This window comes from Ovis aries, chromosome 7, assembly GCF_016772045.2.
Source record: "Ovis aries strain OAR_USU_Benz2616 breed Rambouillet chromosome 7, ARS-UI_Ramb_v3.0, whole genome shotgun sequence".
Classification (NCBI taxonomy): Eukaryota; Metazoa; Chordata; class Mammalia; order Artiodactyla; family Bovidae; genus Ovis; species Ovis aries.
Genome location: NC_056060.1, coordinates 49,473,241 through 49,501,188, shown reverse-complemented (window position 1 = coordinate 49,501,188; position 27,948 = coordinate 49,473,241). Strand labels below are relative to the sequence as shown.

At 39.1% G+C, this 27,948-nt stretch overlaps 1 protein-coding gene and 1 non-coding gene across 9 annotated transcripts in view; both read right to left on the bottom strand.

Moving 5' to 3' along the window:
• The window catches only part of SLTM (SAFB like transcription modulator), a 43,514-nt gene extending 32,290 nt beyond the window's left edge, over positions 1-11,224 (bottom strand). For all 8 annotated transcript variants that reach the window (XM_060417857.1, XM_060417859.1, XM_060417858.1 and 5 more), the window contains exons 1-2: positions 11,024-11,224; positions 9,970-10,057 (exon numbers count right to left, since the gene is read on the bottom strand). In XM_060417857.1, the coding sequence (XP_060273840.1) occupies positions 9,970-10,057; positions 11,024-11,185 (250 nt within the window). In that variant the 5' untranslated portion in view covers positions 11,186-11,224. The remainder of the gene's footprint in view (positions 1-9,969; positions 10,058-11,023) is intronic.
• Positions 11,225-23,816: 12,592 nt separating this feature from the next.
• On the bottom strand, positions 23,817-23,878 carry LOC114115923 (U7 small nuclear RNA). The gene has a single exon (XR_003590028.1). It is a non-coding gene; the product is annotated as a U7 small nuclear RNA (small nuclear RNA).
• Between the last annotated feature and the right edge of the window lie 4,070 nt (positions 23,879-27,948).

Genomic DNA, 27,948 nt, shown 5'->3' with positions numbered 1-27,948 from the left:
CAGATCCAAGGCCAAAAGTTTGTGTTTTCAAGCAAGTCCATAAAAATCTACTTAGATAACCCATAATGTTGAGAAATGCTGTTAAAAAAAAAATCACAGCTGTTAAAATTTTACTATTTTTTAAAAATTTATTTATTTTGAGATGTTAATGGATGTCTTCTCCTGAAGCCAACTAATCAACCTTTCCTTGGCCTAAAACAGGAACTGCCACATACCTATCTCAAGCTTCCATGACCCCAGAGGAGAGAGAGTTTGGCTGTGAGGTAACTCTAAAAAAGAAAGTTAGGTTAACTCCCTTTCCCATGTCTCCTCACCAACTCCTATCTTCCATCTAATCCCAATTGGAAATCCTTTCCATGAATGAGAGATAAAAAGGGAACAAGATACTGGTTCTTCCAGATATGTGAAAAGATGAAGAGTAAAGAGTTTTCTTTTATCCACTGAGGTAAAAGAGGTCTTCATATCCCTGAGGGCTTGAAACAAAAGAGAAACAAAATGTGGAACTTAGTGGCATTTGTATTTTAGAGAAAACACAAATTAGAAGTTACTACAAGGGCAATGAGGGAGATGTTCCTTCCTTAAAAAATGAAACAGTATCAGGTGAGAAAGAGCTTACTAAACTGTTCTATCACAGATCATAAAAAAAGCAAGAGAACTCCAGAAAAACATCTGCTTCTGCTTCACTGACTATGCTAAATCCTTTGACTATGTGGATCACAATAAACTGTGGAAAATTCTTAAAGAGATGGGCATACCAGACCACCTTACCTGCCTCCTGAGAAACCTGTATGCAGGTCAAGAAGCAACAGTTAGAACCGGACATGGAACAACAGTCTGGTTCCAAATTGGGAAAGGAGTACGTCAAGGCTGTATATTGTCACCCTGGTTATTTATGCAGAGTACATCATGTGAAATGCTGGGCTGGATGAAGCACAAGCTGGAATCAAGACTGCAGAGAGAAACATCAATAACCTCAGATATGCAGATGATACCACCCTTATGGCAGAAAGTGAAGAAGGATTAAAGAGCCTCTTGATGAAAGTGAAAGAGGAGAGTGAAAAAGTTGGCTTAAAACTCAACATTCAGAAAACGAAGATTATGGCATCTGGTCCCATCACTTCATGGCAAATAGATGGGGAAACAATGGAAACAGTGACAGACTTTATTTTCTTGGGCTCCAAAGTCACTGCAGATGGTGACCTGTAGTCATGAAATTAAAAGACACTTGCTTCTTGGGAAAAAAGCTATGACAAACCTAGACAGCATATTAAAAAGCAGAGACATTACTTTGCCTACAATGGTCTGTATAGTCAAAGCTATGGTTTTTCCACTAGTCATGTATGGATGTGAGAGCTGGATCATAAAGAAGGCTGAGTGTCAAAGAATTGATGCTTTTGAACTGTGGTTTTGGAGAAGACTCTTGAGAGTTCCTTGAACTGCAAGGAGATCAAACCAGTCAATCCTAGAAGAAATCAGTCCTGAATATTCACTGGAAGGAGTGGTGCTGAAGTTGAAACTCCAGTACTTGGCCACCTGATGCGAAGAGCCAACTCATTAGCAAAGACCCTGATGTTGGGAAAGATTGAAAACAGAAGGAGAAGGGGACGGCAGAAAACGAGATGCCTGGATGGCACCACCGAATAGATGGACACAAGTTTGAGCAACTCTGGGAGTCTGTGATGGACAGGGAAGTCTGGCATGCTGCAGTCCATGGAGTTGCAAAGAGCTGGACATGACTGAGGACTGAAATGAACTGAACTGATGCTAGGAAAGATTGAAGGCAGGAGAAGAAGAGGACGACAAAGGATGAGATGGTTGGATGGCATCACCAACTCAATGCACATGAGTCTGAGCATGCTCCAGGAGATGGACAGGGAAGCCTGACATGCTGTAGCCCATGGGGTTGCAAAGTCAGAAATGAATGAGTGACTGAACAACCACCACCACAATATAAAACCTTAAAGCTTTGAGAAGAAATAAGCTTTTTAAAGCTACAGGATTCCACCACCCACCCCCAACACCCACACCACCAAATAACCTATAGAGCGGAGCTTTTGAGTGATATTCCTTCAGATCATTTGCAAATACTATTTACTCTTTATAAATATAAAATGCATTACAATTTGCAATGCACTTTAAAAAAAAGTTCAGGTGATATTTTTCTAACACCTCACAGTACATAGGGCAAGTAATCACAACTTTACAAAAGAGAAAATGAACCAAGGTTACACAGCCTGCCCAAGGCTAGTAAATGGCACTGTCAGACCGAAAAGCCAAGGCTTCATTTCCAGGACTAAAATTCTTTCCACTTCATCTTACTATGACCTACTTAAAAGACATTATTTTAGTAAGAAGTGGTTAACTCAATGTATAGACACCATCTTTGAAATGGAAGCCCTCAGCATAACAACAAGCTACATATACTATGCACACTCCATGGCGAGTTTCACTTGCTTTCATTTACTTAAAGGAAAACTAAATTACACTACATCAACAAAAACAACAGACGCAGTCACTACCGCTGCTTAAGCAGCTTCCACAGTGCAGGCACTAGGACACATGCTCCATATATATCAATGCATGTATTTTATCCTCTTAACTAGCCCCATTCTACAAAATAGTGAAAAGTTAATCAGATTACAAAGCTAGTAAGGGCAGTGCTTCAGTTTAAACCCGGCTCTACTCCACTCCTCAAAAACGACAAGGTGCCAGCAGTTAAAAATGTCATCTCTTTTAGCATGAACAGAGGCTCCACAAGCCACATCTGTAAAATTTTAAAATGAGACAGTCACAGAGATTATGTAACTTGTCCCATGACAAACAGGCAGCAAGAGGCAGAGATACAGAGAAAGGTCCAAATTGCTATCCTTTATTGTTTTTAACAATTGTATCACATGAAAGCACTGGACACAATGTGTCAGCAGCTTATAAACATAAAAACTAAAAGGACCAAATTTTTCAAACATACATTAATGAAACTAGTAATAATCTGACAGGCACATAATAAACTGACATTTTACGCACTAATTTTTGACTGCTCTCATAATCTGTAACTGCATTTATTTACACATGCTCAATTAGCAACTATATTGTAATTTCTTCCTCTATAAAAAGTATCATCCCTCCCCCATACAAAGATAATTCACCTCTCAGACAGCTACGATGCTCATCATCCAGCCCAGAACCTAGTACAGTGCTGTATAACAAGCATCATATAGGTCTTGAACGGCAATGATGCAGTTTCTAAGCTGGTCGCTAGCAGTAAACAGAGTTCAGACTTTTATTCAGCCCTCACTGTGACACGCCAATCAAATCAGCATCATGTACAACCCCATATTGTCAGTAAGGACTATAAACTTGGAGTCGAATGATACTACAAAGTATATCTACAGATTCCTAACTTTTATGATGTCACAGATAAGAAATAACTTAAAAATCAAATCCCACTTAATTCAACAAGCACCACCAGCTTAGACACATCTTTGTACAGTCAGTAACCATTTATACCTCATCTCCCATGTAAGCCTGTGCTATGAAATGTCCTATAACAAACTAATAAATGAATCTTTTGTTCTTCAGGGAATCTGGCATGTACCAAAGAAATATGAACTGGTCCAAAGGAAAGCAGCACCACGAGGATGAGGAAGCTAACTGAAAGTGCAATGTAAACAGACACCTAACTAATGCTTTGAGGAACAAAACTAAAAAAGAAATTGAGTAAAAAGATAGTCTGAATAGCAAAATAAAAAATGGAAGCAAAATTACTTATCACATCTCAAACTATCATAGTAGTAACATACAGCTATCTTGAAATTACATAAAATACACTGCAATGTTCTTTGCACGATTATAGAGTCAAAAGTAAAAATACACCAAAGGAAGAAGATGCTAAAACACCTCCTTATTTATGCATCCTAAGTTTGTATAGGTCCACAAACCCTTAATGAAACCACTGGGGCCAGACATGTTTTAGAACTGTCAGATTTTAAAAGAGTACAATAGTGTATATACTAATTATTAATTTAAACCTTCCAATGGCTTCTGGACCAGTCTCTCAATTAATCACGGAAATAACATTATAAATAGCTTCACTTTTGCCAAACTTTTCAGAATACTTGTGTTTCAGAATTAAGAATATAGATTTCAAGATGAAAATTTGGTTTTCTCCTTATGTTCTTAAAAGGGTTGGTAATTTTCCTCTTTAAGTTCAGAAATACCTCCAAAAACAAAAACAAAACAAAAAATCTACTTAGTAAGTAGAGTTTAAAGTAATTTGCCAAAAAACTTTGTGGCTGAGTAACTTTTCCACTAAATATTAACGGAAGTTATGAAACACAGAAAAGGTTCAGTCACAAAATTTCTGTTAGAGAAGAGGGAATAAGACTCAGAGACCAGGCCAAACAGAACAGCGTTAGCGTTTCCAGCAACAGCCTCTCCCCAACTGCACAGAATCTTAAAATAATCATGTACTATTGTCTTCTGTTAACTGTTTGCATATGTGTTTTAGCCTCTCTTGTATTAAAGGAATCACATTTCTGATTTGCATATTGTCTTAAATATAGCAGTCATCCCATAGGTCATTTTATTATTTTTAAAAAGTCTACCATAAAGATAGTTCATATTCATATAATAAAATAAATCTGAAAAATACCAAACATATATTTTAAAAATCTCTTAACTTTATCATCTAAAGACAACCAAACTGAACATCCACACACACCTGTGAACATTTGCACAAGATTTTCAAAGGCAGCAAAAATGTAACTGAGTTCTTAGTGGATTACTTTTCTATCCTATCAATTAGAAGAAAGTAGTACTGCTTAACTCTCAGCATTTTTGTCCAAATCAAGTAAAGCAATATGAAAGTATTCTGAAAACTGTATAGAGAATTAATCACATATATATGCAAATAGAGACTAATTGTGTAAGGTATAGAGAACTAACCAACAGGCAGAAAGGGATGAATGAAAATGACGCTAAGTTTCAATGAGGCTAGAGCACCCAGTGGTTCTTTAGCTGCTTGAAAATCACCTGGGGAACTTTTAGAAAATACTGATTCCTGGAGCCCCCAAAGAGTAAACAAAACCAACTCTCTGGGGGGCAGGAGCCTGGTATCTGTTTTTAAAACTTAAATGACTCAAATGTAGGTTAGATTGAGTGTAACCAAAGAAGATGGAATAAGACTATGAGGAAGGTTACTATTTTCAGATTCTCCAGACTAGAGAAAATTTAAATTCTGCCTACCTTCCACAAAACAACTAGAGTAGGTATAAACCTGTATTAGTTCTCAAAAAGGTAAAAACAAAAACAAATCCTTAAACATAAACCTCTTAAAAGTACGTGCACATGTACATATACAGCTTAGATCAATAAAATGTAACTTCTGATAAAGTCAGAGTGGTGGAATTATGGGCAATTTTCACTTTTTTGTACTTTTCTGGATTACCTAGTTTTTAAAATGAAAACAGTTCACTTTTATGATCTGGAAAACAATTCTGTAAAGCCATAATACAAACTATTCCAGGATACCAGAACTAGAGGCTAACTGGGACTGTGGAGTTTATGGTGTGAATGGTTAACTCCTGGAACTGCACCACACTGAGGCCCTTTTACTGTCATATGTGAGATCTTAAATAAATCAGTAGATTTCAGCCTTAAATCCTAAGCCATTATTCAACCTCTTCATTAAAGTCATTTCTGATGCCACCAACTGGTAATAATGATTGCTTTTTCCTCTAATTCCTAGACAATTCACACTTCATTTTACATGAGTTCATGAAAGAGAAAGTCAGAATCTTCTACCCTTGATTCAAAATGCCTGGAAGATGAATGACATGGGAGAAAGACATTTTCTTAAAGTACTAGAAAATTTTACCTCTCTCTCCACCAAGATTGTTGATACATACCATATTTGACACAATAAAATAAAAGTAAAAAAGTACTTTGATAATAAACATAATCTACCATATACAACTGCATAGTTCAAATGCTGGTTTTAAGAACAGAGGTAAAACTGCCTGATTGTGAAATGAAAATGACATACACAACTTTTGAGGTCAGACAATATTCTAGCAAAAGTTATGAGGCTTTCCAACACAGCAACAACTTGGTAAGGGAGAAAAGGCAGGTGCCCATGATTCATGTGTTCTAAAAGTAACTGTATTTCATGTATCAGTGTTTAAGGAGAAGCCACTAGTGTTTTTGAGAAAGGGACCTTAGAAAGAAAAATCATATAGAAGATAGTAAAGACTATTAATCTCTGATACGGTGCTTCCTACAAAGAAATACGCAGTTAAAGTAATCACCAAAAGACATATTTTTCAAAGCAGTTGTTAAGAAAGTCATTATATGACCCTTGGTATTCATTCAACAAGTATTTTCTGAGCACCTCTTATGCGCAAAGCGAGCTGCTAGGTATTACAGAAACTAATGTAAATAAAAGACTGTCCTTACCCTCACAGAGCTTCTAGCCCAGTAGGTACCCAAAAAAATTTGACACTTTTGGCCTCAGAATGCTTCTCAATGCCACAGTTCTGATTAAAATTTCTTTAACATCCAAACATACTACAGTTAAAAAAAGTTACAGTTTACTATGATACTATATTAAATTCATTTTATGTGGTTGATCACTATATTTTTACTTGGCATACAAATTTTAGAAAGCTTAACAGAGTAAACATGTAATTAATTATACTGATTGTGTATACTGAGTATGGTACTTTACACACATTAATCAGGCATTATGTCTGGATAAACCTGTAACCCAAAAATATACTCTATAGTGGGAACAAATCAGATTTTTAAAAACTTAAAAGTATTGTGAATTTCAGTTCAGTTAAATACTGACTATATATACTTCTGAATACTGCACTGATTAACTACTTTAAGTAACTTTTGCCAAAGTTTAGGTGACTCTAAAGGTTGAAGATCCAAAAGAATGATATGCTATTTACAAGTGAACCAAAAGAAAGTTTACATCTATAATCTCTAAAAGAGGCTAATGAGGAGTTAGTTCTACCTGTTTAACCGCTTTCTAACACACACCCAAATAATGACCATAAATCTCACTGGTGAAGCTTTCTTCTACATAGCAAAGAGAATGAGAAAAGACTCAGAAGTGAGAACCAATCTAAGCTACAAATTTCACCATAACAACTACAAGTAGATAGATTTTTACAAATATGTTAATCATAAACATTTGGACTCACTATAACATTATCAACATTTGTTACAAATTTGTGAGTTTGTCCTTATAATAACAGTATTTTTTAAATATCCCACAAAATACTTAAGAACGCAGATTCCTTTTCCTTTAATCTGTCAAAACACAATCATTTTAACACAAAAAATTTTCTTAAGAAACAGGGACTCTGCACTTGTAAGAGGACAAGCTTAATATTTCACCTAAGAAATGTTAAGACCCAGGAAGCATCTCTCACCTTATCATTCAACACCATTTAACTTTTACTTGCTACATTAAGCCACATCATCGTAAGAATTATTTATTTTGCCTAACAAGCTATTAAATGTTTTATCTTGGTCTTGTCTACATGACTGCCTCTAAGTAAACCCTTTCTTTATTCTTTTCCTATTTTATTTTAGTATGCTCAGCTGAAGAAATCTATACAAACTGAGGAACTATGAGCTTTCCTGTTCCTTCCTTATATATCTATTTTAGCTCAACAGAATTTTTCTTCTGGCTCCTGGTTACATATTATTATTAAATTTCAGAATTAAGAGACACTTACAGATGGTCTAGTAAATTTTCCACTTTTATAAAAAAGAAGTAGACCCACTGAAAGAAAAGTAATATGATCAAGATAAAATTATTTTCAAGACAGATACTAAGTGAAATAAGATGTGGCACAAAGAACCTTATTTTAGAATAATATTTCATTTTAAAAATCTGTTAATTACTGATATATTTAAAGTTTCCCTATTCAAATTTGATGCCTAAAAAGTTATTTCTCAACTTAAAATTTAAAATAATCTTATTTATAAGCATCTTAACTGTAAATTAATTCAAACCAGGTTCTTAGTTTGGGGTTTACATTTTATTCTTTGTAATTCATAGGATTTTGAGAACAATGATAAATGGAACTCAAGGAGACAAGAACTATTTATCACACATGTCCCAGAATGAGTCTGATGAAGTCCTCAGTTGTAGTCTGCTGCAGACAAATAATTAATATTGCAACTCCTAACTAAATACCATAAGATACCTTAACATAGGGTTATCGAAAAATTAAATTTCAAGTATCCTTATAATCTATACAAGAGGGAAAAATTAACATACTTATTTTATACACATACACATATATACGTATGTACATATGTATACTGAAAAACTTCTTAAAATGGTTTATTGCTGAATTTATTTCTAACGGTAAGATGAAGTTCCTAATGACTGAAACAGGAAGGGATACACACAGAAATTAAAAGTAGGTGAAAATAAATAAATGAGGTTTACTTTACATGCTAAGTCATTAATCAGCTTGAATAACTTGGGACCATAGGCAACATACAACATCTATCACATACATCTATCTATCACAATGTGCTAAATAAATGACATGAATCAAAATCATTATAAGAAATCACTATAAGAAACAGGGTTAATTCCTGATGTACTTATTCCTGAATTTTTTTATGCTTCCTCATTTTGAAATTGCCTCTGGGTTTGTCGGCAGAGGCTTCTCAACATGCTTCTCTAAGCACAGGGAAATGTATCTCTCAAACTGACATACTGAGCAAGAACTAATGGAAAGCCACATATCTTCAAGGTAATTTTCTAACTCCTGTAAACTCCATTTCCACCAGTCATTCCCATCCTATCCTGGAAATGCTTCTTAGCCCTTTTTAATTTCCTTTGGCACAAACAGGAGACTCTTGCAAAGGTAGGAAAACTCGCATAGAGAGATACCATCAAGATGTCGCTGGTCCTGATACTCATACAGATTGCTTAAGCTCACACTTGACTATTCCCTTCTTTTCAACGTTATTCCATTCAACCATTTTACTGCAGTTGTAATCAGTCTGGTCTACAGCAGAGAGTAGCAAATCGATCACTTCAAGCAGTAAAGAGTGTTAGGTTTTTAAAATGCTGCAGCTGCAAGGAAATTGTAGGTAGGTACCAGGATTCAGACACCCACACCATGCCCACCCTCTAACACTGTCCCTTATGGGACAAAGCGAGAAATCCGTAGTCATTCAAATAAGGATTTCACCAGCTAGAACCTTTTAAACATATCTAAGCCCCACTTACGTTGTTAAAATGTTAATTTAAAACCACCTTTACCTATTCACTAAATCACCACATCCCAGAAATATATTCTGGCCTAGTTTAAAAGTTAGAAAATTAACATCTTTAATATATATATCCCTGTGAGTTAAAACTTTTTTTAAAAGCTGATTAGTCATGGATTTTTGGATTCTTTTTCCCCTACCTTGTTAGTATGATTGGTGAGGTCTTTTTGAGTTTTACTGAAAATTAGAATGTATAATGGCCTAAATGCAAATTAAGTTCACCAAGACAAACAAAATAGTAAACACAAAGGTTATAAAATTTTAATATACTAGAGGAAACAGCAAGGAGCCAAGGTGAAAGATTTGGTAGGAATTCCATCAATACTCTGCCAATTGTGGGGCAAGGTAGACATGTTTTAAACCATATTTTATTCTTCAGGTCTTCACACTATGAAGGAAGAAATATTATGAAACTTGACTTTGTAATTTATTCAGAAGCAATAAAGAACTGGTTTCACTTTCAGGACAACTTCAGCCAAATCTTAAGGGCTACTAGTCACCCAAAGCCTGGCAACAGTACTTTTCTTCCTTGACCCAACAAGGCAGAGTGCCAGAGGGAAATAGCAAAGAGTAGCACTATATCAACAGGGCAAGTGGCATAAGAGCAGAGGCAAGTTATATAACCAAAATATATTTTAAAATATGTTTATAACTCGTAACAACCTTTGCCTTTGGTTGGTTTCTTGTTTGGAGTATCAGTTGAAACAGTTAATTCAATATTATCTGGATCGCCTCCTTCCTCTTCAATAGCCTACATTAGAAAGAGAAGTTAATATGCTACACAGTCTATCTAAACTTATTTTATAAAAACGAAATTTAAAAAAAAAGCAAACCTCAAGCCTCAAGACATTAGAATTGCCAGTCATTTCATAAACCAACTTCACAAAGGAGCAATTAAACTAAACAAGTGAGAGAAACTTTCAGGAGGAAATATCATTAGGTAGAAAAATCACATGGAGCTTTACACTTTACCTAGTCGAGAAAATTGACTATCACATATTATCATACTGAACAAAACTCTAAATATTCTCAATTGCAAAAAAGTTGCTAGCTACGAAAGTAAAGAACGAAAAGGAGCTTCCCTAATGTCTATAATGCAAACTTAGTTCTCCTCTACTATAATTCCAACGCTCACTCAAACCAAAAAGATAATCAGGGAAGAAAAAGCAAATTATTGTGCTAATGCAAAACCTGAAAACCCAGCGGACAAACCTTTCTCTTACCCACCCATCAAATCCCACTACCAATTCCCCGCTAGTATGGGGAGAAAACGGTTGGGCACAATTAAACGGTAACTTTGCAGAAGTCACCAAAGTAACCAGTCCCTACGAGGCCAAGAAATGCACGCGCTCACCATCTCTAAAGACTGGGGACCGAGCGCCTCCCGGGTCTCCACGATCGCCCTTGGGAGGCCGCGCCGGCCGGCCGCAGCCCTCGGCAGCCTGGCGGGGACGTCCCGGGGGAGGCAGAGGCGCGCTCGGCTACGGCGGCCAGTCCCGGGCGGCTCGCGGGCCCCTGGCAGGCCCGGCCCGGCGCGCGGGGGCGGGGGTGCTGCGGGAGGGTCCTCACTCTCCCCGCGCGCGCGCGGGCGACGCCCGGGACTTCCCCACAGCACCGCACCGTGGGCCCCGGAGGCTGAGCGGCCAGGGACTGCGGCGGTAGTCGGGGCTCCGAGGCGCGGCCTAAGCTCGCCTTCCCGGACCTCGCCGGGCCTCACCTGCTTGAGTCGGGAAACGAGCACGGTCTTGACTCCGGTGATATCCAGGTTTCGCCGTTTCAGCTCGGACTTGAGATCGATGACCCGCAGATCGGTGATCTTTTTACCTTCTGCCTGACCTGAAGCGGCCGAGGCTGCCACAGCACCGGTAGCGGCAGCCATTTTAGAAGAGCGGCGCGCTGCCAAGGCAGCGAGTGAACTGCAGGGCGGCGGCAGCGGCTCCAACTTCGACTCAGGCCTCGCCGGCCGCCGGCGCCGCGCAGCGCTGCGCACAATGAGCCGCAGGCCCCGCCCCCTGTTCGCCACCCCGGCGCAACCTGCAGCGGCCACCAGCACCCGGATGACAGGCGCGCGTGCGCACTAACGGGGTGGAGAAGGGAAGGCGCTCGGCGCGCGCAGGGGAGCGGATCGCGGCCACCTGGGCGGTGCGACCCCTTGCTAGGACTGGGAGATCGGGCGCGTTCAACCGCACCAACGTCTGCCGTGCCGCCGTTCCTCCGCCGCTTCGTTACACACTTTCTGGCAACGTCTCGAGTCTTGAGCAATAGCAGTGCGCCGGGCACTCTCGTCATAGATAGTTCGCGCGTTACTCAACCCGAACCAAGGGGCGTGTCCTTGCCCTAAACCTTTTCCAGGGAAATACTTTACCGGCCCTGCTGAATAATCGGAAAAATGTGGCCACCGTACGCGAAAGAACTAGGTTCCCAGAGTTCCGTTCAAAGGCAGGAAAGGAACTCGAGAGCGGTTAATATAAAGAATATACAGGGCTGGCCTGTGTAACAAGTCCCACTCTTGGGACGTCTCATGGGAAAACGTCTTTTTTTTCCAAGGAGGTTTAGTTTATTCTAGGGCTGCCCATCTCACTGAAAACACAAAACAAAACAGGACACCTTCCCATCTGCACTAGCCTTAGTTTGTTGTCATCTCCAGAGGTCCTGGCGGCTCAACACAAAGTTGATTACTGAAAAATGAATTTGGTTTGTAAGTACTTGTTACCATTCTCATATACCCTGTTCACTGTTTTCTCCCGTCAAATTTGGGCTTCCAGGAACAATGACCATCTTATGAGGGACTACGCTGTACAAGTAACTTTAGCCAATATGACTAATAATCAAATCAAAAGCATTTATGGATTAAAACTATTCTACAAACTCCATAAACAGAATATGACGCTTAATTCTTAATTCTTGGCATTTCCTGGTTTTAAAAATTCAAATTGATGAAGTCTGGGTCGCTTTAGATTGCCTTTTCTCATTAGCTAATTAGAGCAAAAAGAGGAAAACTGGACATTATACAATAATACTTGTCAGGTAAGTATTTATGGTTTATATGACTTGTAATAACCCCTAATCCTTCTGATCCCTGTGAGGAAAATCTCTGTAAGGCTTAGAGAGATTAAGTGGTTTGTACATTTTCACATAGCTGGTATGTGGCTGAACTGGTGCTGAAATCCGGTCTCCTGATTCAAAAATCCACCTCTGTCTCTATTACAAGTTGACCCACAGTCATAGAATATTAGAATTCAAAGGATCTTTAGGAATCTTTTGGCTCAATCCTCTCTCTCTTTTTAATAGATGAAGTTTTTTGGAGTTTAACCTAAGGACCCACAATTAATTACTGACGGAATTGGCTCTAAACCTCAGTTCTCACGCCAGTGTCTTTTCCACTCACCACATTGCTTTCACCTTCTGTGGACACTTGTAAAGGGGGGGGGGGGGTTACATTTGTGGTTGTTCAGTAACTCAGTTGTGTTCCACTCTGGGACCCCATGGACTATAGCACACCCAGGCTTCGCTGTCCTTCACTGCCTCCTGGAGTTTGCTCAAGCTCATGTGAGTTGATGACGCCGTCCAACCATCTCATTCTCTGTCACCCTCTTCTCCTCATGTCCTCAGTCTTTCCCAGCATCAGGGTCTTTTCCAATAAGTCTGCTGTTGGCATCAGGTGGCCAGAGTATTGGAGCTTCAGCTTCAGCATCCATCCTTCCAATGACTATTCCGTGTTGATTTCCTTTAGGATTGACTGGTTGGATCTCCTTGCAGTCCAAGGGACTCTCAAGAGTCTTCTCCAACACCACAGTTCAAAAGCATCAATTCTTCGGTGCTCAGCTTTCTTTATAGTCTAACTCTCACATCTATACATGACCACTGGAAAACCATAGCTTTGACTAGACAGACTTTTGTCTGCAAAGTGGTGTCTCTGGTTTTTAATATACTCTCTAGGCTATATTAACCCAAAGATCGTGTTATCTGTTGAATAAACGAGTTTTTGGCTTTTAAAAAATCTGACAGTGGAGTTATCTTAAAATGGAGACCTGTACTTTCAGATCTGAATCACTGGAGGACACATCACCTGCCAAACTGTCAAGAATGTTTAACTTCATTATGAGAAAACAATCAGACAAATCTAGCAGTAGAACATTGCACAAAATAACTCATCTGGATTCTCAAAGCAGTGCAGTTGTCTGTTGGTATCAGTGGGGGACTGGCTCCAGGAACTCCTCAGATACTCAGATCTGCAGATGCTCAAATCCTTTAGATAAAATGGTATCATGTTGGGCTTAGTCATGTCTTACTCTTTGCGATCCTATGGATCTTGCCTGCCAGGGTCTTCTGTCCATGGGGATTCTCCAGGCAAGAATATTGGAGTGGGTTGCCATTCACTTCTCCAGAGGATCTTCCCAACCCAGGGATCAAACCCAGGTCTCCCAGATTGCAAGCAGATTCTTTACTGTCTGAGCCACCAAGGAAGCCCAAGCATACTGGAGTGGGTAGCCTATCCCTTCACTGCAGGATCTTCCCAACCCAGGAATTGAACCCATGTTGCCTGCATTTGAAGCGTATTCTTTACCATTTGAATCTGTATTTGTGTATTTGCGCTTTCTAGGTGATTCAGTGGTAAAGAATCTGCCAATACAGGCAGGAGGAGACGTCAGTTCGATCCCTGGGTAGGGAAGATCCCCTCAAGCAGTGAATGGCTATCCACCCCAGTATTCTTGCCTGGGAAATCCCATGGAAAGAGGAGCCTGGCAGGCTACAGTCCATGGGGCCACAAAGAGTTGGACTCAACACGCATATTTGCATATAACCTGTGCACATCCTCCTGCAGCTCTTACATCATCTTTAGATTACTTATAATATCTATGACAACGCAAATGATGTATACATAATTTTAAATACAATGTGAATGCTATATAAAGAGTTATCAGTACATGTAAAATTCAAGTTTTGCTTTTTGGGAATTTCTGGAGTTTGGGGGGGAATGTTTTTGATCCAGCATTGGTTGAATCCATGGCTATGGAGGTTCTGACCGTATCGTGAAAGTAAAAATAGTAGGGTACTTCTTGAATAAAGATAGCTAAAGAAATATGGTAACTAAATTTTATCTATCACTGTTGTTTGGATCCTGGATCAAAGACTGAAAAAGCTGCTAAATGGACAACTGGAAATTTTGGTTTTGTGTTAGATTGTGTTATGGTATCAATGATAAATATCTGGAGTGTTATATCATGGTTACTTTTTAGAATGTCCAAGTTCTTAGGAGATACTTGCTAAAGTTCTTAGAAGTGGAGTGTAGTTCTGTCTGCAATTTATTTTGAAATGGAAAAGGTGGGCGGGAGCGCAGTGTGAGAGAGAGGAAGAGAGAGAACATACAAATAAGTTACAATAACTGTGGCAAGATGTTAATAATTGGGGAGATGAATGTGACAAAATCAGGCAAAATTAACAATTAGGAAATTTAGATGCAGGGCAGAAGGTTGTTCACCGTATACTGTTTATATTTTTTTGTAAGTTTGAAGTAATTCAAATTAAGTTGGGGGAAACCCATGTCGTTGTTATTGAGTTGGAAAGTCATGTCAAACTCCTTGTGACTCCATGGACGGCATGCAGCACACCAGGTTTCCCTGTCCTTCACTGTCTCCAGGAGTTTGCTCAGATTCATGTCCCATTGATTTGGTGATGCTATCTAACCATCTCGTCCTCTGTTGCCCCCTTCTCCTCCTTCCCTCAATCTTTTCCAACAGCAGGGTCCTTTTCAATGAGTCCACTCTTCACATTAGGTGGCCACAGTCTTGGAGCTGCAGCTTCAGCATCACTCCTTCCAATGAATATTAAGGGTTGATTTCCTTTAGGATTGACTGGTTTGATCTCCTTACTGTCCAAGGAGTACCACAATTCTCCAGTACCACAATTCGAAAGCATCAGTTCTTTGGCACTCAGCCTTTTAAGGCATAATCTTTTATTGATGATGTCTTTTTAAAGACATCATCAATCATGAAAAGACATCTGAAATTGCAAATGTAGCTAGGGGGATGAAAGAAATATACAGTGTTCTGAGAGCCTATAGTAGGAAAAGCTAACCCTTGTAGGGAAGTTAGAATGATCCTTATATTATGAAAGAGAAAACTGAGGTTCAAAAATGTTGATAAGGGACTTCTCTGTTGGTCCAGTTGTTAAAACTCCAGCTTCCAATGCAGGGGGCCTGAGTTTGATCCCTGGTCAGGGAACTAAGATCCCATGTACTGTGCAGTCAAAAAAAATGTTTTAATTTAAAGAAAAATGTCAATAAGTAGTCTAAAACAGAGAGTTAGTAAATAGAAAATCTAGGATGATTCCAAACCTATTGCAATTTTTTCTGTAACATCTGTTTTCCATCCAAGTTTATTTGAATTCCCTGAAAAGAGTGTTTTTTCCTTCCTCCTAATGCTAAGCCCCAATTTATCCTATTCACTGTTTTATTTTTTTGGAGACATCTTACTCTCTGTTTACCATCTTCCTGCCCAAAGTCAATTGTTCCTTACTCCTACTTTCAAGTAGGCCTTTGTGGTGGTGGTTTAGTTGCTAAGTCACGCCCAAGTCTTCTTGATCTCATGGACTGTCTCCTACCAGGCTCCTCTTGGGATTTCCCAGGCCAAGAATACTGGAGTGGGTTGCCATTTCCTTCTCCAGGGCATCTCCCAACCCATGGATTGAACGTGGATCTCCTGCATTGCAGGCAGATTCTTCACAAACTGAGCCACCAGGGAAGCCCTCAAGTAGGCCTTAAAACCTTTTGTATCATGAAATATCCTTGCTTGACCTCCATATTTACCGTTGGCTATAGTTATATCATTGTATCCTTCTAATGGAGCTCTTCAGGTAATCACAGAGGAGGTAAATCAGATGTGTCCCCTCTGAAAATAATAAAAATGCTTGTTCCATACAAATACATAGTTTCAGTTCAGTTTAGTTGCTCAGTAATGTCCGACTCTTTGCAACCCCATGAATTGCAGCACGCCAGCCCTCCCTGTCCATCACCAACTCCTGGAGTCTACTCAGACTCACATCCATCGAGTCTGTGATGCCATCCAGCCATCTCATCCTCGGTCGTCCCCTTCTCCACCTGCCCCCAATCCCTCCCAGCATCAGAGTCTTTTCCAATGAGTCAACATTTCGCATGAGGTGGCCAAAATACTGGAGTTTCAGCTTTAGCATCATTCCTTCCAAAGAAATCCCAGGGCTGATCTCCTTTAGGATGGACTGGTTGGACCTTCTGCAGTCCAAAGGACTCTCAAGAGTCTTCTCCAACACCACAGTTCAAAAGCATCAATTCTTCGGCACTCAGCTTTCTTCATAGTCCAACTCTCACATCCATACGTGACTACTGGAAAAACCACAGCCTTGACTAGACGGACCTTTGTTGGCAAAGTAATGTCTCTGCTTTTAAACGTGCTGTCTAAGTTGGTCATAACTTTTCTTCCAAGGAGTAAGCATCTTTTAATTTCATGGCTGCAGTCACCATCTGCAGTGATTTTGGAGCCCCCAAAAATAAAGTCTGACGCTGTTTCCACTGTTTCCCCACCTATTTCCCATGAACTGATGGGACCGGATGCCGTGATCTTCGTTTTCTGAATGTTGAGCTTTAAGCCAACTTTTTCACTCTCCTCTTTCACTTTCATCAAGAGGCTTTTTAGTTCCTCTTCACTTTCTGCCATAAGGGTGCTGGTATCTGCATATCTGAGGTGATTGATATTTCTCCCTGCAATCTTGATTCCAGCTTGTGCTTCTTCCAGCCCAGCATTTCTCATGATGTACTCTGCATAGAAGTTAAATAAGCAGGGTGACAATATACAGCCTTGACATACTCCTTTTCCTATTTGGAACCAGTCTGTTGTTCCATGTCCAGTTCTAACTGTTGCTTCCTGACCTGCATATAGATTTCTCAAGAGGTAGGTCAGGTGGTCTGTATTCCCATCTCTCTCAGAATTTTCCACAGTTTATTGTGATCCACACAGTCAAAGGCTTAGGCATAGTCAATAAAGCAGAAATAGATGTTTTTCTGGAATTCTCTTGCTTTTTTGATGATCCAGCGGATGTTGGCAAGTTATCTCTGGTTCCTCTGCTTTTCTAAAACCAGCTTGAACATCAGGGAGTTCATGCTTCACATATTGTTGAAGCCTGGCTTGGAGAATTTTGAGCATTAATTTCCTAGCGTGTGAGATGAGTGCAATTGTACAGTAGTTTGAGCATTCTTTGGCATTGCCTTTCTTTGGGATTGGAATGAAAACTGACCTTTTCCAGTCCTGTGGCCACTGCTGAGTTTTCCAAATTTGCTGGCATATTGAGTGCAGCACTTTCACAGCATCATCTTTCAGGATTTGAAATAGCTCCACTGGAATTCTATCACCTCCACTAGCTTTGTTCATAGTGATGTTTTCTAAGGCCCACTTGACTTCACATTCCAGGATGTCTGGCTCTAGATGAGTGATCACAGCATCGTGATTACCTGGGTCATGAAGCTCTTTTTTGTACAGTTCTTCTGTGTATTCTTGCCACCTCTTCTTAATATCTTCTGCTTCTGTTAGGTCCATACCATTTCTGTCCTTTATCGAGCCCATCTTTGCATGAAATGTTCCCTTGGTATCTCTAATTTCCTTGAAGAGATCTCTAGTCTTTCCCATTCTGTTGTTTTCCTCTATTTCTTTGCATTGATCGCTGAGGAAGGCTTTCTTATCTCTTCTTGCTATTCTTTGGAACTCTGCATTCAGATGCTTATATCTTTCCTTTTCTCCTTTGCTCTTCGCTTCTCTTCTTTTCACAGCTATTTGTAAGGCCTCCCCAGACAGCCATTTTGCTTTTTTGCGTTTCTTTTCCATGGGGATGGTCTTTGATCCCTGTCCCCTGTACCATGTCATAAACCTCATTCCATAGTTCATCAGGCACTCTATCTAACAGATCTAGGCCCTTAAATCTATTTCTCACTTCCATTGTATAATCATAAGGGATTTGATTTAGGTCATACCTGAATGGTCTAGTGGTTTTCCCTACTTTCTTCAATTTAAGTCTGAATTTGGTAATAAGGAGTTCATGATCTGAGCCACAGTCAGCTCCTGGTCTTGTTTTTGCTTACTGTATAGAGCTTCTCCATCTTTAGCTGCAAAGAATATAATCAATCTGATTTTGGTGTTGACCATCTGGTGATGTCCATGTGTAGAGTCTTCTCTTGTGTTGTTGGAAGAGGGTGTTTGCTATGACCAGTGCATTTTCTTGGCAAAACTCTATTAGTCTTTGCCCTGCTTCATTCCATATTCAAGGCCAAATTTGCCTGTTACTCCAAGTGTTTCTTGACTTCCTACTTTTGCATTCCAGTCCCCTAAAATGAAAAGGACATCTTTTTTGGGTGTTAGTTCTAAAAGGTCTTGTAGGTCTTCATAGAACCATTCAACTTCAGCTTCTTTAGCATTACTGGTTGGGGCATAGACTTGGATTACTGTGATACTGAGTGGTTTGCCTTGGAAACGAACAGAGATCATTCTGTCGTTTTTGAGATTGCATCCAAGTACTGCATTTTGGACTCTTTTGCTGACCATGATGGCTACTCCATTTCTTCTGAGGGATTCCTGTCCACAGTAGTAGATATAATGGTCATCTGAGTTAAATTCACCCATTCCAGTCCATTTAAGTTCGCTGATTCCTTGAATGTCTACGTTGACTCTTGCCATCTCTTGTTTGACCACTTCCAATTTGCCTTGATTCATGGACCTGACATTCCAGGTTTCTATGCAATATTGCTCTTTACAGCATCAGACTTTGTTTCTACCACCAGTCACATCCACAGCTGGGTATTGTTTTTGTTTTATCTCCATCCCTTCTTTCTTTCTGGAGTTATTTCTTCACTGATCCCCAGTAGCATATTGGACACCTACTGACCTGGGGATTTCAGGGATAATTTAATAATTTAATTAATTTAATAATAAATCATTACTTAATAAATTTAATAATTTAATTAATCCATTTACCCTCTAACCGTACTGTGACCTTCTAAAGGCCAAGTCTTTTGTTTTACTCAGTTTTGTATAAATATTTGTTGAATAATTCAATTAAGAGCTGTAAAGGGGGGCTTTCCTGGTGGTACAGTGGTTGGGAATCCACCTTGCAATGCCGAGGACTCCGGTTTGATCTCTGGTTGGGGAGGATCTCACATGCTGTGGGGCAACTAAGCCTGTGCATCACAACTACTGAAGTTCACATAGCCAGAGCTCCACAAGAAAAACCACCACAATGAGAAGCCCGCATACTGCGACTAGAGAGTGGGCCCTGCTCTCTGAAACTAGAAAAAGCTCGAGCAGCAACAAAGACTCAGCACAAAAATAAACTAAAAAAGAAAAAGAGTTGTAAAGGGTGTTAAGGATCATCCAGTTCAGTCATCTTGTTTTCCACCAGAGTCAAGTAAACCCTACAGAGATCAGATAGCTTTCCAATATCCCAGAACAATTTAGTTAGTAGTAATAATCTATTCTGTTTTTTCACCTAAGAGGTACCATCTCCTCGAACTGATCATTAAGTCAACTTCATTCACATTATAAATGAGATAATTATGGCTGAGAAAGTTTAAATTACTTGACCATGGTCAATATTAAGTGTTAAGCTGTACACAAAGACAAAATGATTCATGTTAAAAATATTTTCCACTGCTTCACCTTTGGTTTACGCAACAAAACCTGTCTTAACAAGGAGACAGTGATGCAATCTAAAATTCTGAAACTGAATTTTCGATGTGAAATACACACTAATTCTTTGCCATAAGTGCCAGTTTATTTATATTTTTAAAATAATTATTCATTTTATTTTTGGCAGTCCTGGGTCTTCGTTGCTGCATGGACTTCCTCTAAATAGTGTGAGCAGGGCCTACTCTCCAGTTTTGGTGCCCAGGCTTCTCACTGTGGCTGTCCTGTTGTGGAGCACAGGCTCCAGGGCACACAGGCTTCAGCAGCTGCAACACATGGACTCAGCAGTTGTGGCACGCGGGCTCCAGGGCAGGGTGCTCAATAGTTTTAGCACAGGGGCTTAGTTGCTCCATGACATGTGGGATCTTCCCAGGTTAGGGACTGAACTTGTGTCTCCTGCACTGGCAGGCAGAGTCATTGTCACTGAGCCACCAGGGAAGCCCTAAGTGCCACTTCAAATGAACCATATTTTATTACATTTACTTATGTGTTTAAACATTGCCAGTCCTATTCTCTAATAGTATTTGCAAGAGTTTACATGAATACAGGTAATATCAGGGTAGAAACCTAAATAGAATTAGACTGTAGAGAACCAATGAAAAATAAATGAGGATAGGAAAATTTACCCAGAGATAGTTGTGATACAGAAATACATACCACAAAATATGGACAAATTCTAGACAAGAGCCACAAATCTAGCTTTAGATTCCTTTCAGCCAAAGGCAATAGGGAAATGAAATCAGCTACAAGATTCACAAGTATCAACAAGGTAATATAGCTCAGAAGAATCAGGAATCTTCCTTATGTTGAGACTAGAAACAAATATTATTATTAAAAGATAATATTAAAGGAGCACTGTGAAACAGTAAACAGCATCCTTAATAACATACCTGTAATGATTACCATGGTGAATTTCATGAAAAGAAAGAAGCTGAGGAGATCACACACACACACACACAAACACACACACACACATATTGGATGATAGTTCTGTTTCTCTGGAGAACTCTGACGTACATCCAAATTTAAGCGTGATTACATTAACTATAACTGTATTAAATATTTCAGGTAAAAGAAATGATTGTCAGCCTAGATTAAATAAACAAAGCCAACTGTATGTTAGTTAGAAAAGCACATTTAAGAAACACATAAAGGCTGAAGGCAAAGCTTTGCAAACACTAGCCAAGAGACAGCTGCTGCTGCTGCTGCTAAGTCGCTTCAGTCGTGTCTGACTCTGGGCGACCCCAGAGACAGCTAGTACAGTATTAAAGAGGAAAAAAAATCCATTAAAGAAAAAAGGCTCACTTAACAATGATTGAGATTTAACAACTGTACTTCTGTATGAACCAAAACCAAAGATTTAAAATATATAAAGTAAAAAAAATAAAATAAAATAAAATAAAATATATAAAGTAACCTTTGACAGCTCTATAAAGAAAATCAACAAATCCACATTCTTGGAAAAATTTTAACCCACCTCTCACAGTAATTAATATAACAGGCAGACAAAATCAGTAAGGACATAGAAGATTTGAACTATGCATTTCTTTGTAACAAATACAAACATTTGCTTTTGTTTGAACTATTTGTATTTTGTAAGGGACTAGATCTAATAGACAGAGTGCCTGATGAACTATGGACCGAGGTTCGTGGCATTGTACAGGAGACAGGGATCAAGACCATCCCCCTGAAAAAAAAATGTAAAAAAAGCTAAATGGCTGTCTGAGGAGGGCTTACAAATAGGTGTGAAAAGAAGAGAAGTGAAAAGCAAAGGAGAAAAAAAAGATATCCCCATTTGAATGCAGAGTTCCAAAGAAGAGCAAGAAGAGATAAGAAAGCCTTCCTCAGCGATCAATGCAAAGAAATAGAGGAAAACAACAGAATGGGGAAGACTAGAGATCTCTTCAAGAAAATTAGAGATACCAAGGGAACATTTCATGCAAAGATGGGCTCAATAAAGGACAGAAATGGTATGGGCCTAACAGAAGCAGAAGATATTAAGAAGAGGTGGCAAGAATACACAGAAGAACTGTACAAAAAAGAGCTTCACGACCCAGACAATCATGATGGTGTGATCACTTACCTAGAGCCAAACATCCTGGAATGTGAAGTCAAGTGGGCCTCAGAAAGCATCACTATGAACAAAGCTAGTGGAGGTGATAGAATTCCAGTGGAGCTATTTCAAATCCTGAAAGATGATGCTGTGAAAGTGCTGCACTCAATATGCCAGCAAATTTGGAAAACTCAGCAGTGGCCACAGGACTGGAAAAGGTCAGTTTTCATTCCAATCCCAAAGAAAGACAATGCCAAAGAATGCTCAAACTATCGCACAATTGCACTCATCTCACACACTAGTAAAGTAATGCTCAAAATTCTCCAAGCCAGGCTTCAACAATATGTGAAGCGTGAACTCCCTGATGTTCAAGCTGGTTTTAGAAAAGCAGAGGAACCAGAGACCAAATTGCTAACACCTCTGGATAATTGAAAAAGCAAGAGAATTCCAGAAAAACATCTACTTCTGCTTTATTGACTATGCCAAAGCCTTTGACTGTGTGGATCACAATAAACTGTGCAAAATTCTGAGAGAGATGGGAATACCAGACCACCTGACCTGCCTCTTGAGAAACAGTGGAAACAGTGTCAGACTTTATTTTGGGGGGCTCCAAAATCACTGCAGATGGTGATTGCAGCCATGAAATTAAAAGATGCTTACTCCTTGGAAGAAAAGTTATGACTCACCTAGATAGCATATTCAAAAGCAGAGACAGTACTTTGCCGACTAAGGTCTGTCTAGTCAAGGCTATGGTTTTTCCAGTGGTCATGTATGGATGTGAGAGTTGGACTGTGAAGAAGGCTGAGCGCCTTAGAATTGATGCTTTTGAACTGTGGTGTTGGAGAAGACTCTTGAGAGTCCCTTGGACTGCAAGGAGATCCAACCAGTCTATTCTGAAGGAGATCAGCCCTGGGGTTTCTTTGGAAGGAATGATGCTAAAGCTGAAACTCCAGTACTTTGGCCACCTCATGTGAAGCGTTGAATCATTGGAAAAGACTCTGATGCTGGGAGGGATTGGGGGCAGCAGGAGAAGGGGACGACCGAGGATGAGATGGCTGGATGGCATCACTGACTTGTTGGACGTGAGTCTGAGTGAACTCCAGGAGTTGGTGATGGACAGGGAGGCCTGGAGTGCTGCAATTCATGGGGTTGCAAAGAGTCGGACACGAGTGAGCGACTGAACTGAACTGAACTGAGTAGGGGATATAAACATAATTTCATTGAGACAGAAAGGGAATTATGGGCTCTAAGTGCAAAGGCAGAGGGAAATTCGGCCTGTGATAGTGACTTTCTTTGTTCCTTATTTTAGGGGGAAAGTTATTAGGATTTCAGTATTAAGGATGATATTAGCTGTAGGTGTTTTATAGAGTTTTTTTCTAGATTGAGGAAGGTTTCCCCCAACCATTTTTCATTTGCTGTGAGTTATCATGAATGGATATTGAATTTTGCAGATTTTTTTCTGGATCATTTGAAATAATCATCTAGTCTTTCTTTCATAGTGTGAAAATATGAGCTACATTGACTGATTTTTGTATTATTATATAAATCATGCATTCTTGTGATTAAGCCATGACGTAGTATCCATGTTTTTGTATCACCAAATTTGATTTACTAATATTTTGTTAAGGAGTTTTGTACCTATTTTCATGAGGGATATTGTTCTAAATTTCCTTTTAATATGTTTGGCGTTGGTTTAGGGCAATGCTGGCCCCATAGAATGAGTTGAGTTACATTCAATCACCTATTTTTTTTCTTTAGGCTTTCCAGTGTGAACTGGAAAACCTGCTAGACAAATTCCAAAAGAGCTGTAACACTCAGTCATCTATTTTCTACAAGAGTTTGTGTATAGAACTGGTATTATTTGTTCCTTAAGTGTTTTGTAGAATTCACCAATGAAGCCATCTGGACCTCATATTTTCTTTAGGGAAGTTCTAAAACAATGAAGTCAATGTTTTGCTCTAATGTGATGTCCTCTCTCTCATTCTTGTTATTGACAATTTATTTCTTCTCTCTTATTTATATTAATCATAAAAAGTCTGGTTACTGGTTTATCTGTATTACTGACATTCTCAAAGAACTAGCTTTAGATATCACTCACTTTTCTTTTTTGTTTTTATTTTCTATTTCATTGATTTCTGCTCTTTATTTTTTTTCTATCTGGAAAATTAAAAAAATTTGTTTTCCATAGTGGAGTTCATAATGTGTGTAAGCATAATGACATAGTACATAGAGATAAACATAGTACAGACTTTTTAAAAATTGAAATGTAATTGATTTATAATGTTGTGTTTGGTTTCAGGTGTACAGCAAAGTGATTCAGTTAGATATACATATATATTCTTTTTCAGATTATTTTCCCTTATAAGTTAGTACAGAATATCAAGTACAGTTTCCTGTGCTATACAGTAAGTCCTTATTTATCCACTTGATATATGGTAGTATATATATGTTAATCTCAAGCTCCTACTCATTTTATTCCCCCTTCCCTTTCCCCATTGGTAACCACAGGTTTCTTTTCTATGTCTGTGAGTCTATTTCTGTTTTGTATATAAGATCATTTGTATCATTTTTTAAAAAATTCTACATGTAACTGATATCATCCGGTATTTGTCTTTCTCTGTCTGGCTTACTTCACTTGTATGATGAACTGTAGGTCCATCATGTTGCTGCAAATGGCATTAATTCATTGTTTTTAATGGCTGAGTAATATTCCATTTATATTTACACCACATCTTCTTTATCCATTCTCCTGTTGATGGCCATTTAGGTTGCTTGTCCATGCCTTGGCTGTTTTACATAGTGCCACCATTAGCATTGGGGTGCATGCATCTTTCTAAATTATGGTTTTCTCTGGATATAAGCCCAGAATTGGGATGGCAGGATCATATGGTAGGTCTAAAATAGTAGCGATTTTAATGGCAGCTGTTGTTCTTCATCAGTTTAACTTCACAAAAGAAGTTTATCAGCAGAGCTAATGTCTCACAGACTTACTAATTCACATTCTGTAACAAGTTAACTTGTTTCCTTTTTGTCACCTCTTCTCTCTGCCTCTAATTTATTTTCTAGCAGTTCACATTCATATTCCAGTGTGTGCTCCTCCAAAAATGCACTAGCAAAGTGTAGATCATTTACACTCATTCCAACGCAGCAGATCCTCTTTAGGAAAGATGTCATCATCCATGAGGGGTTTGTTTTCTTTTTCTACCACTTTGTCAACTTAACCAGTCATTTCTCCTTTTGTTTTGGTCATACTATTATTTGCTTTTTGAGTGCCTCCTGATTGAGTCCACACAGATTTGAATGCACAGCAGATTTCATGATATTAGAGGAGGCTGTAGGTTCCCTTTGGAGAAAGCAATAGCAACCCACTCCAATATTCTTGCCTGGAAAATCCCATGGACAGAGGAGCCTGGTAAGCTGCAGTTCATGGGGTCGCTGAGTCCAACGTGACTGAGCAACTTCACTTTCACTTTTCACTTTCATGCATTGGAGAAGGAGATGGCAACCCACTCCAATGTTCTTGCCTGGAGAATCTCAGGGACCGCAGAGCCTGGTAGGCTGCCCTCTATGGAGTCGCACGGAATCGGACACGACTGACGCGACTTAGCAGCAGCAGCAGCAGCAGTAGATTCTCTTAAGTCATTTTGTATGTAGTCTTCTTTTTCATCTGGGGTCCACAATCAGCAACTGCCAGTAACTAATCAGTCTCAGATGGAGCTTCATTTTGTCTCAAGCAAACACTATAGGCAACACACTCCTCAGGGTCTACTGAGACATCAAATGGTGCCTCATATGAACAGCGCTTTTCTGTAAGATGGTTAAATCCTGTGCTCATTCTGCTCAGCAAAAAGAGCTGTCTTCCGATACACACAGCAGGCTGAAAGGTATAAAGTCAGAGAGACTTTGGAAACCCCACATTCAGGTTACAGATCTCTTGGCTCACATCAGAAGTGTTCAGAGACTCTGTCTGTGCTTTATAAAGGAGGCCATCGTGGGCCTTTAGTGCTCACGATCCTCCTCCTTGGTGTTCTTTGAAGTGTTCTTTGTTAGTAATTCCAACCTGAATGATTTGGAAGTAGAAATCCCAAGGAAAGACCTTCATACTAAAACATTTTTCTAACCAGTACTCTTCAAAGTATAAAGTTCAAAGTATAAAGACAGATGAGCATCGAAGAATTGATGCTTTTGAACTGTGGTGTTGGAGAAGACTTGAGAGTCCCTTGGACTGCAAGGAGATCCAACACATCAATCCTAAAGGAAATCAGTCCTGAATATTCATTGGAAGGACGGATGCTGAAGCTGAAACTCCAATACTTTGGCCACCTCATGCGAAGAACTCATTGGAAAGACCCTGATGCTGGGAAAGATTGAAGGCAGGAGGAGAAGGGGATGACAGAGGATGAGATGGTTGGATGGCATCACCAACTCAATGGACATGAATTTGAGCAAGCTCCAGGAGTTGGTGATGGACTGGGAAGCCTGGTGTGCTGCAGTCCATGGGGTTGCAAAGAGTCGGACACGACTGAGCAACTGAACTGAACTGAACTCTTCAATTTGTCAAAATCGTCAAAAACAAGGAAAACTTGAGAAACCACCATAGTCTAGAGGAGTCTAAGGTGACATGAACTAAATGGTTTTTGAGGAAAATTTCTTAAACAAGTTCTTGTTGCCACGGGAAACACAGGAGCCATATGAGCTTCCAGCCCAGCTGCTGGGTAGCCTCTGAGGCCCTGTGGGGGCCGCACAGCCCCAGCTGGTGCCCACGTGCCTTATTATAAGTTTTAAAATTTTATTTCCTTCTTTCTGCTTGCTTTCAGTTTAAGTTGCTCTTGTAGTTTATTAAGTTGGAAGAATAGGTCATTGATATTAAAGTTTTCTATTCTAATGTAAACATTAGATGCTATGCGTTTCCTTGAAAACATAGCTTTAATGGCATCCCATAACTTATGAATAATTGTGGTTCTGTTTTCATTCAGTCCATAATATTAGACTTTTTCTTTTGTGACCTTTGATCCATTGGTTATTTATGTGTTGTGTTTAACTTTTAATTATTTGGGGAGATTTGTTCAAATATCTTTCTGTCACTGAATTTTAGAATACTTTAAGTTGAGAGGATGCTTTGTATGAATTTAATCTTTCTGAACAGACTTGTTTTATGTCACAGAACATAACTGATATAGCTTGGTAAATATATCATGTACACTCAACAAGAATGTATATTTTGCTATCATTTTGGGGTTTTTATTTGTTTAATTTTTTTATCCCTGTCTTGATTTACTGAAGTTTCATTTTTATAAGATGCGTTTAGTTGAGGATTTATTTTGCTTGGGCTTTGTGGGGCATCTTGAATTAGTAGACTATTAATGATCATCTCTTCAAAATATTGTCTCAGATCCCTTCTTTCTCTTTTTTTTCTGGGACTTCAATCTATCTTGTTAGGTTCCCTCACTGTATCTGATATCTCTCTTCAAAAACAAACAAACAAAAAAGACATTAACTTTGAAGAAACTGCACTTAAACCCAACACTGACATTTCAATGACAAGAACTTCAGAAAACAGTGAAATATTATCTCCAAGGTGCCTTGAGAAAATAACTACTCTTCTAGATATACTTCAATAAAGAAGGTAAAATTAATATGTTTTTAGAATATATTAAAAGAAATTATATTTTTGAGAAAATTAAAGTTATTCCAACAGGAGATAAGCAGAAAGAATATTCTCTAAATCATTCATTATGCAGAAAGAAAACCCTCTTGCATGAAAGAACAGATGCAGAAAGTGATGGAGACCAAAGAAAATTATAATTATGAGAGTAAATCACATTGACAGTGAAAGTAGGAGGTTTGAAGAAAGAACAATGTGGCATTTAAATTATACAGAATTAC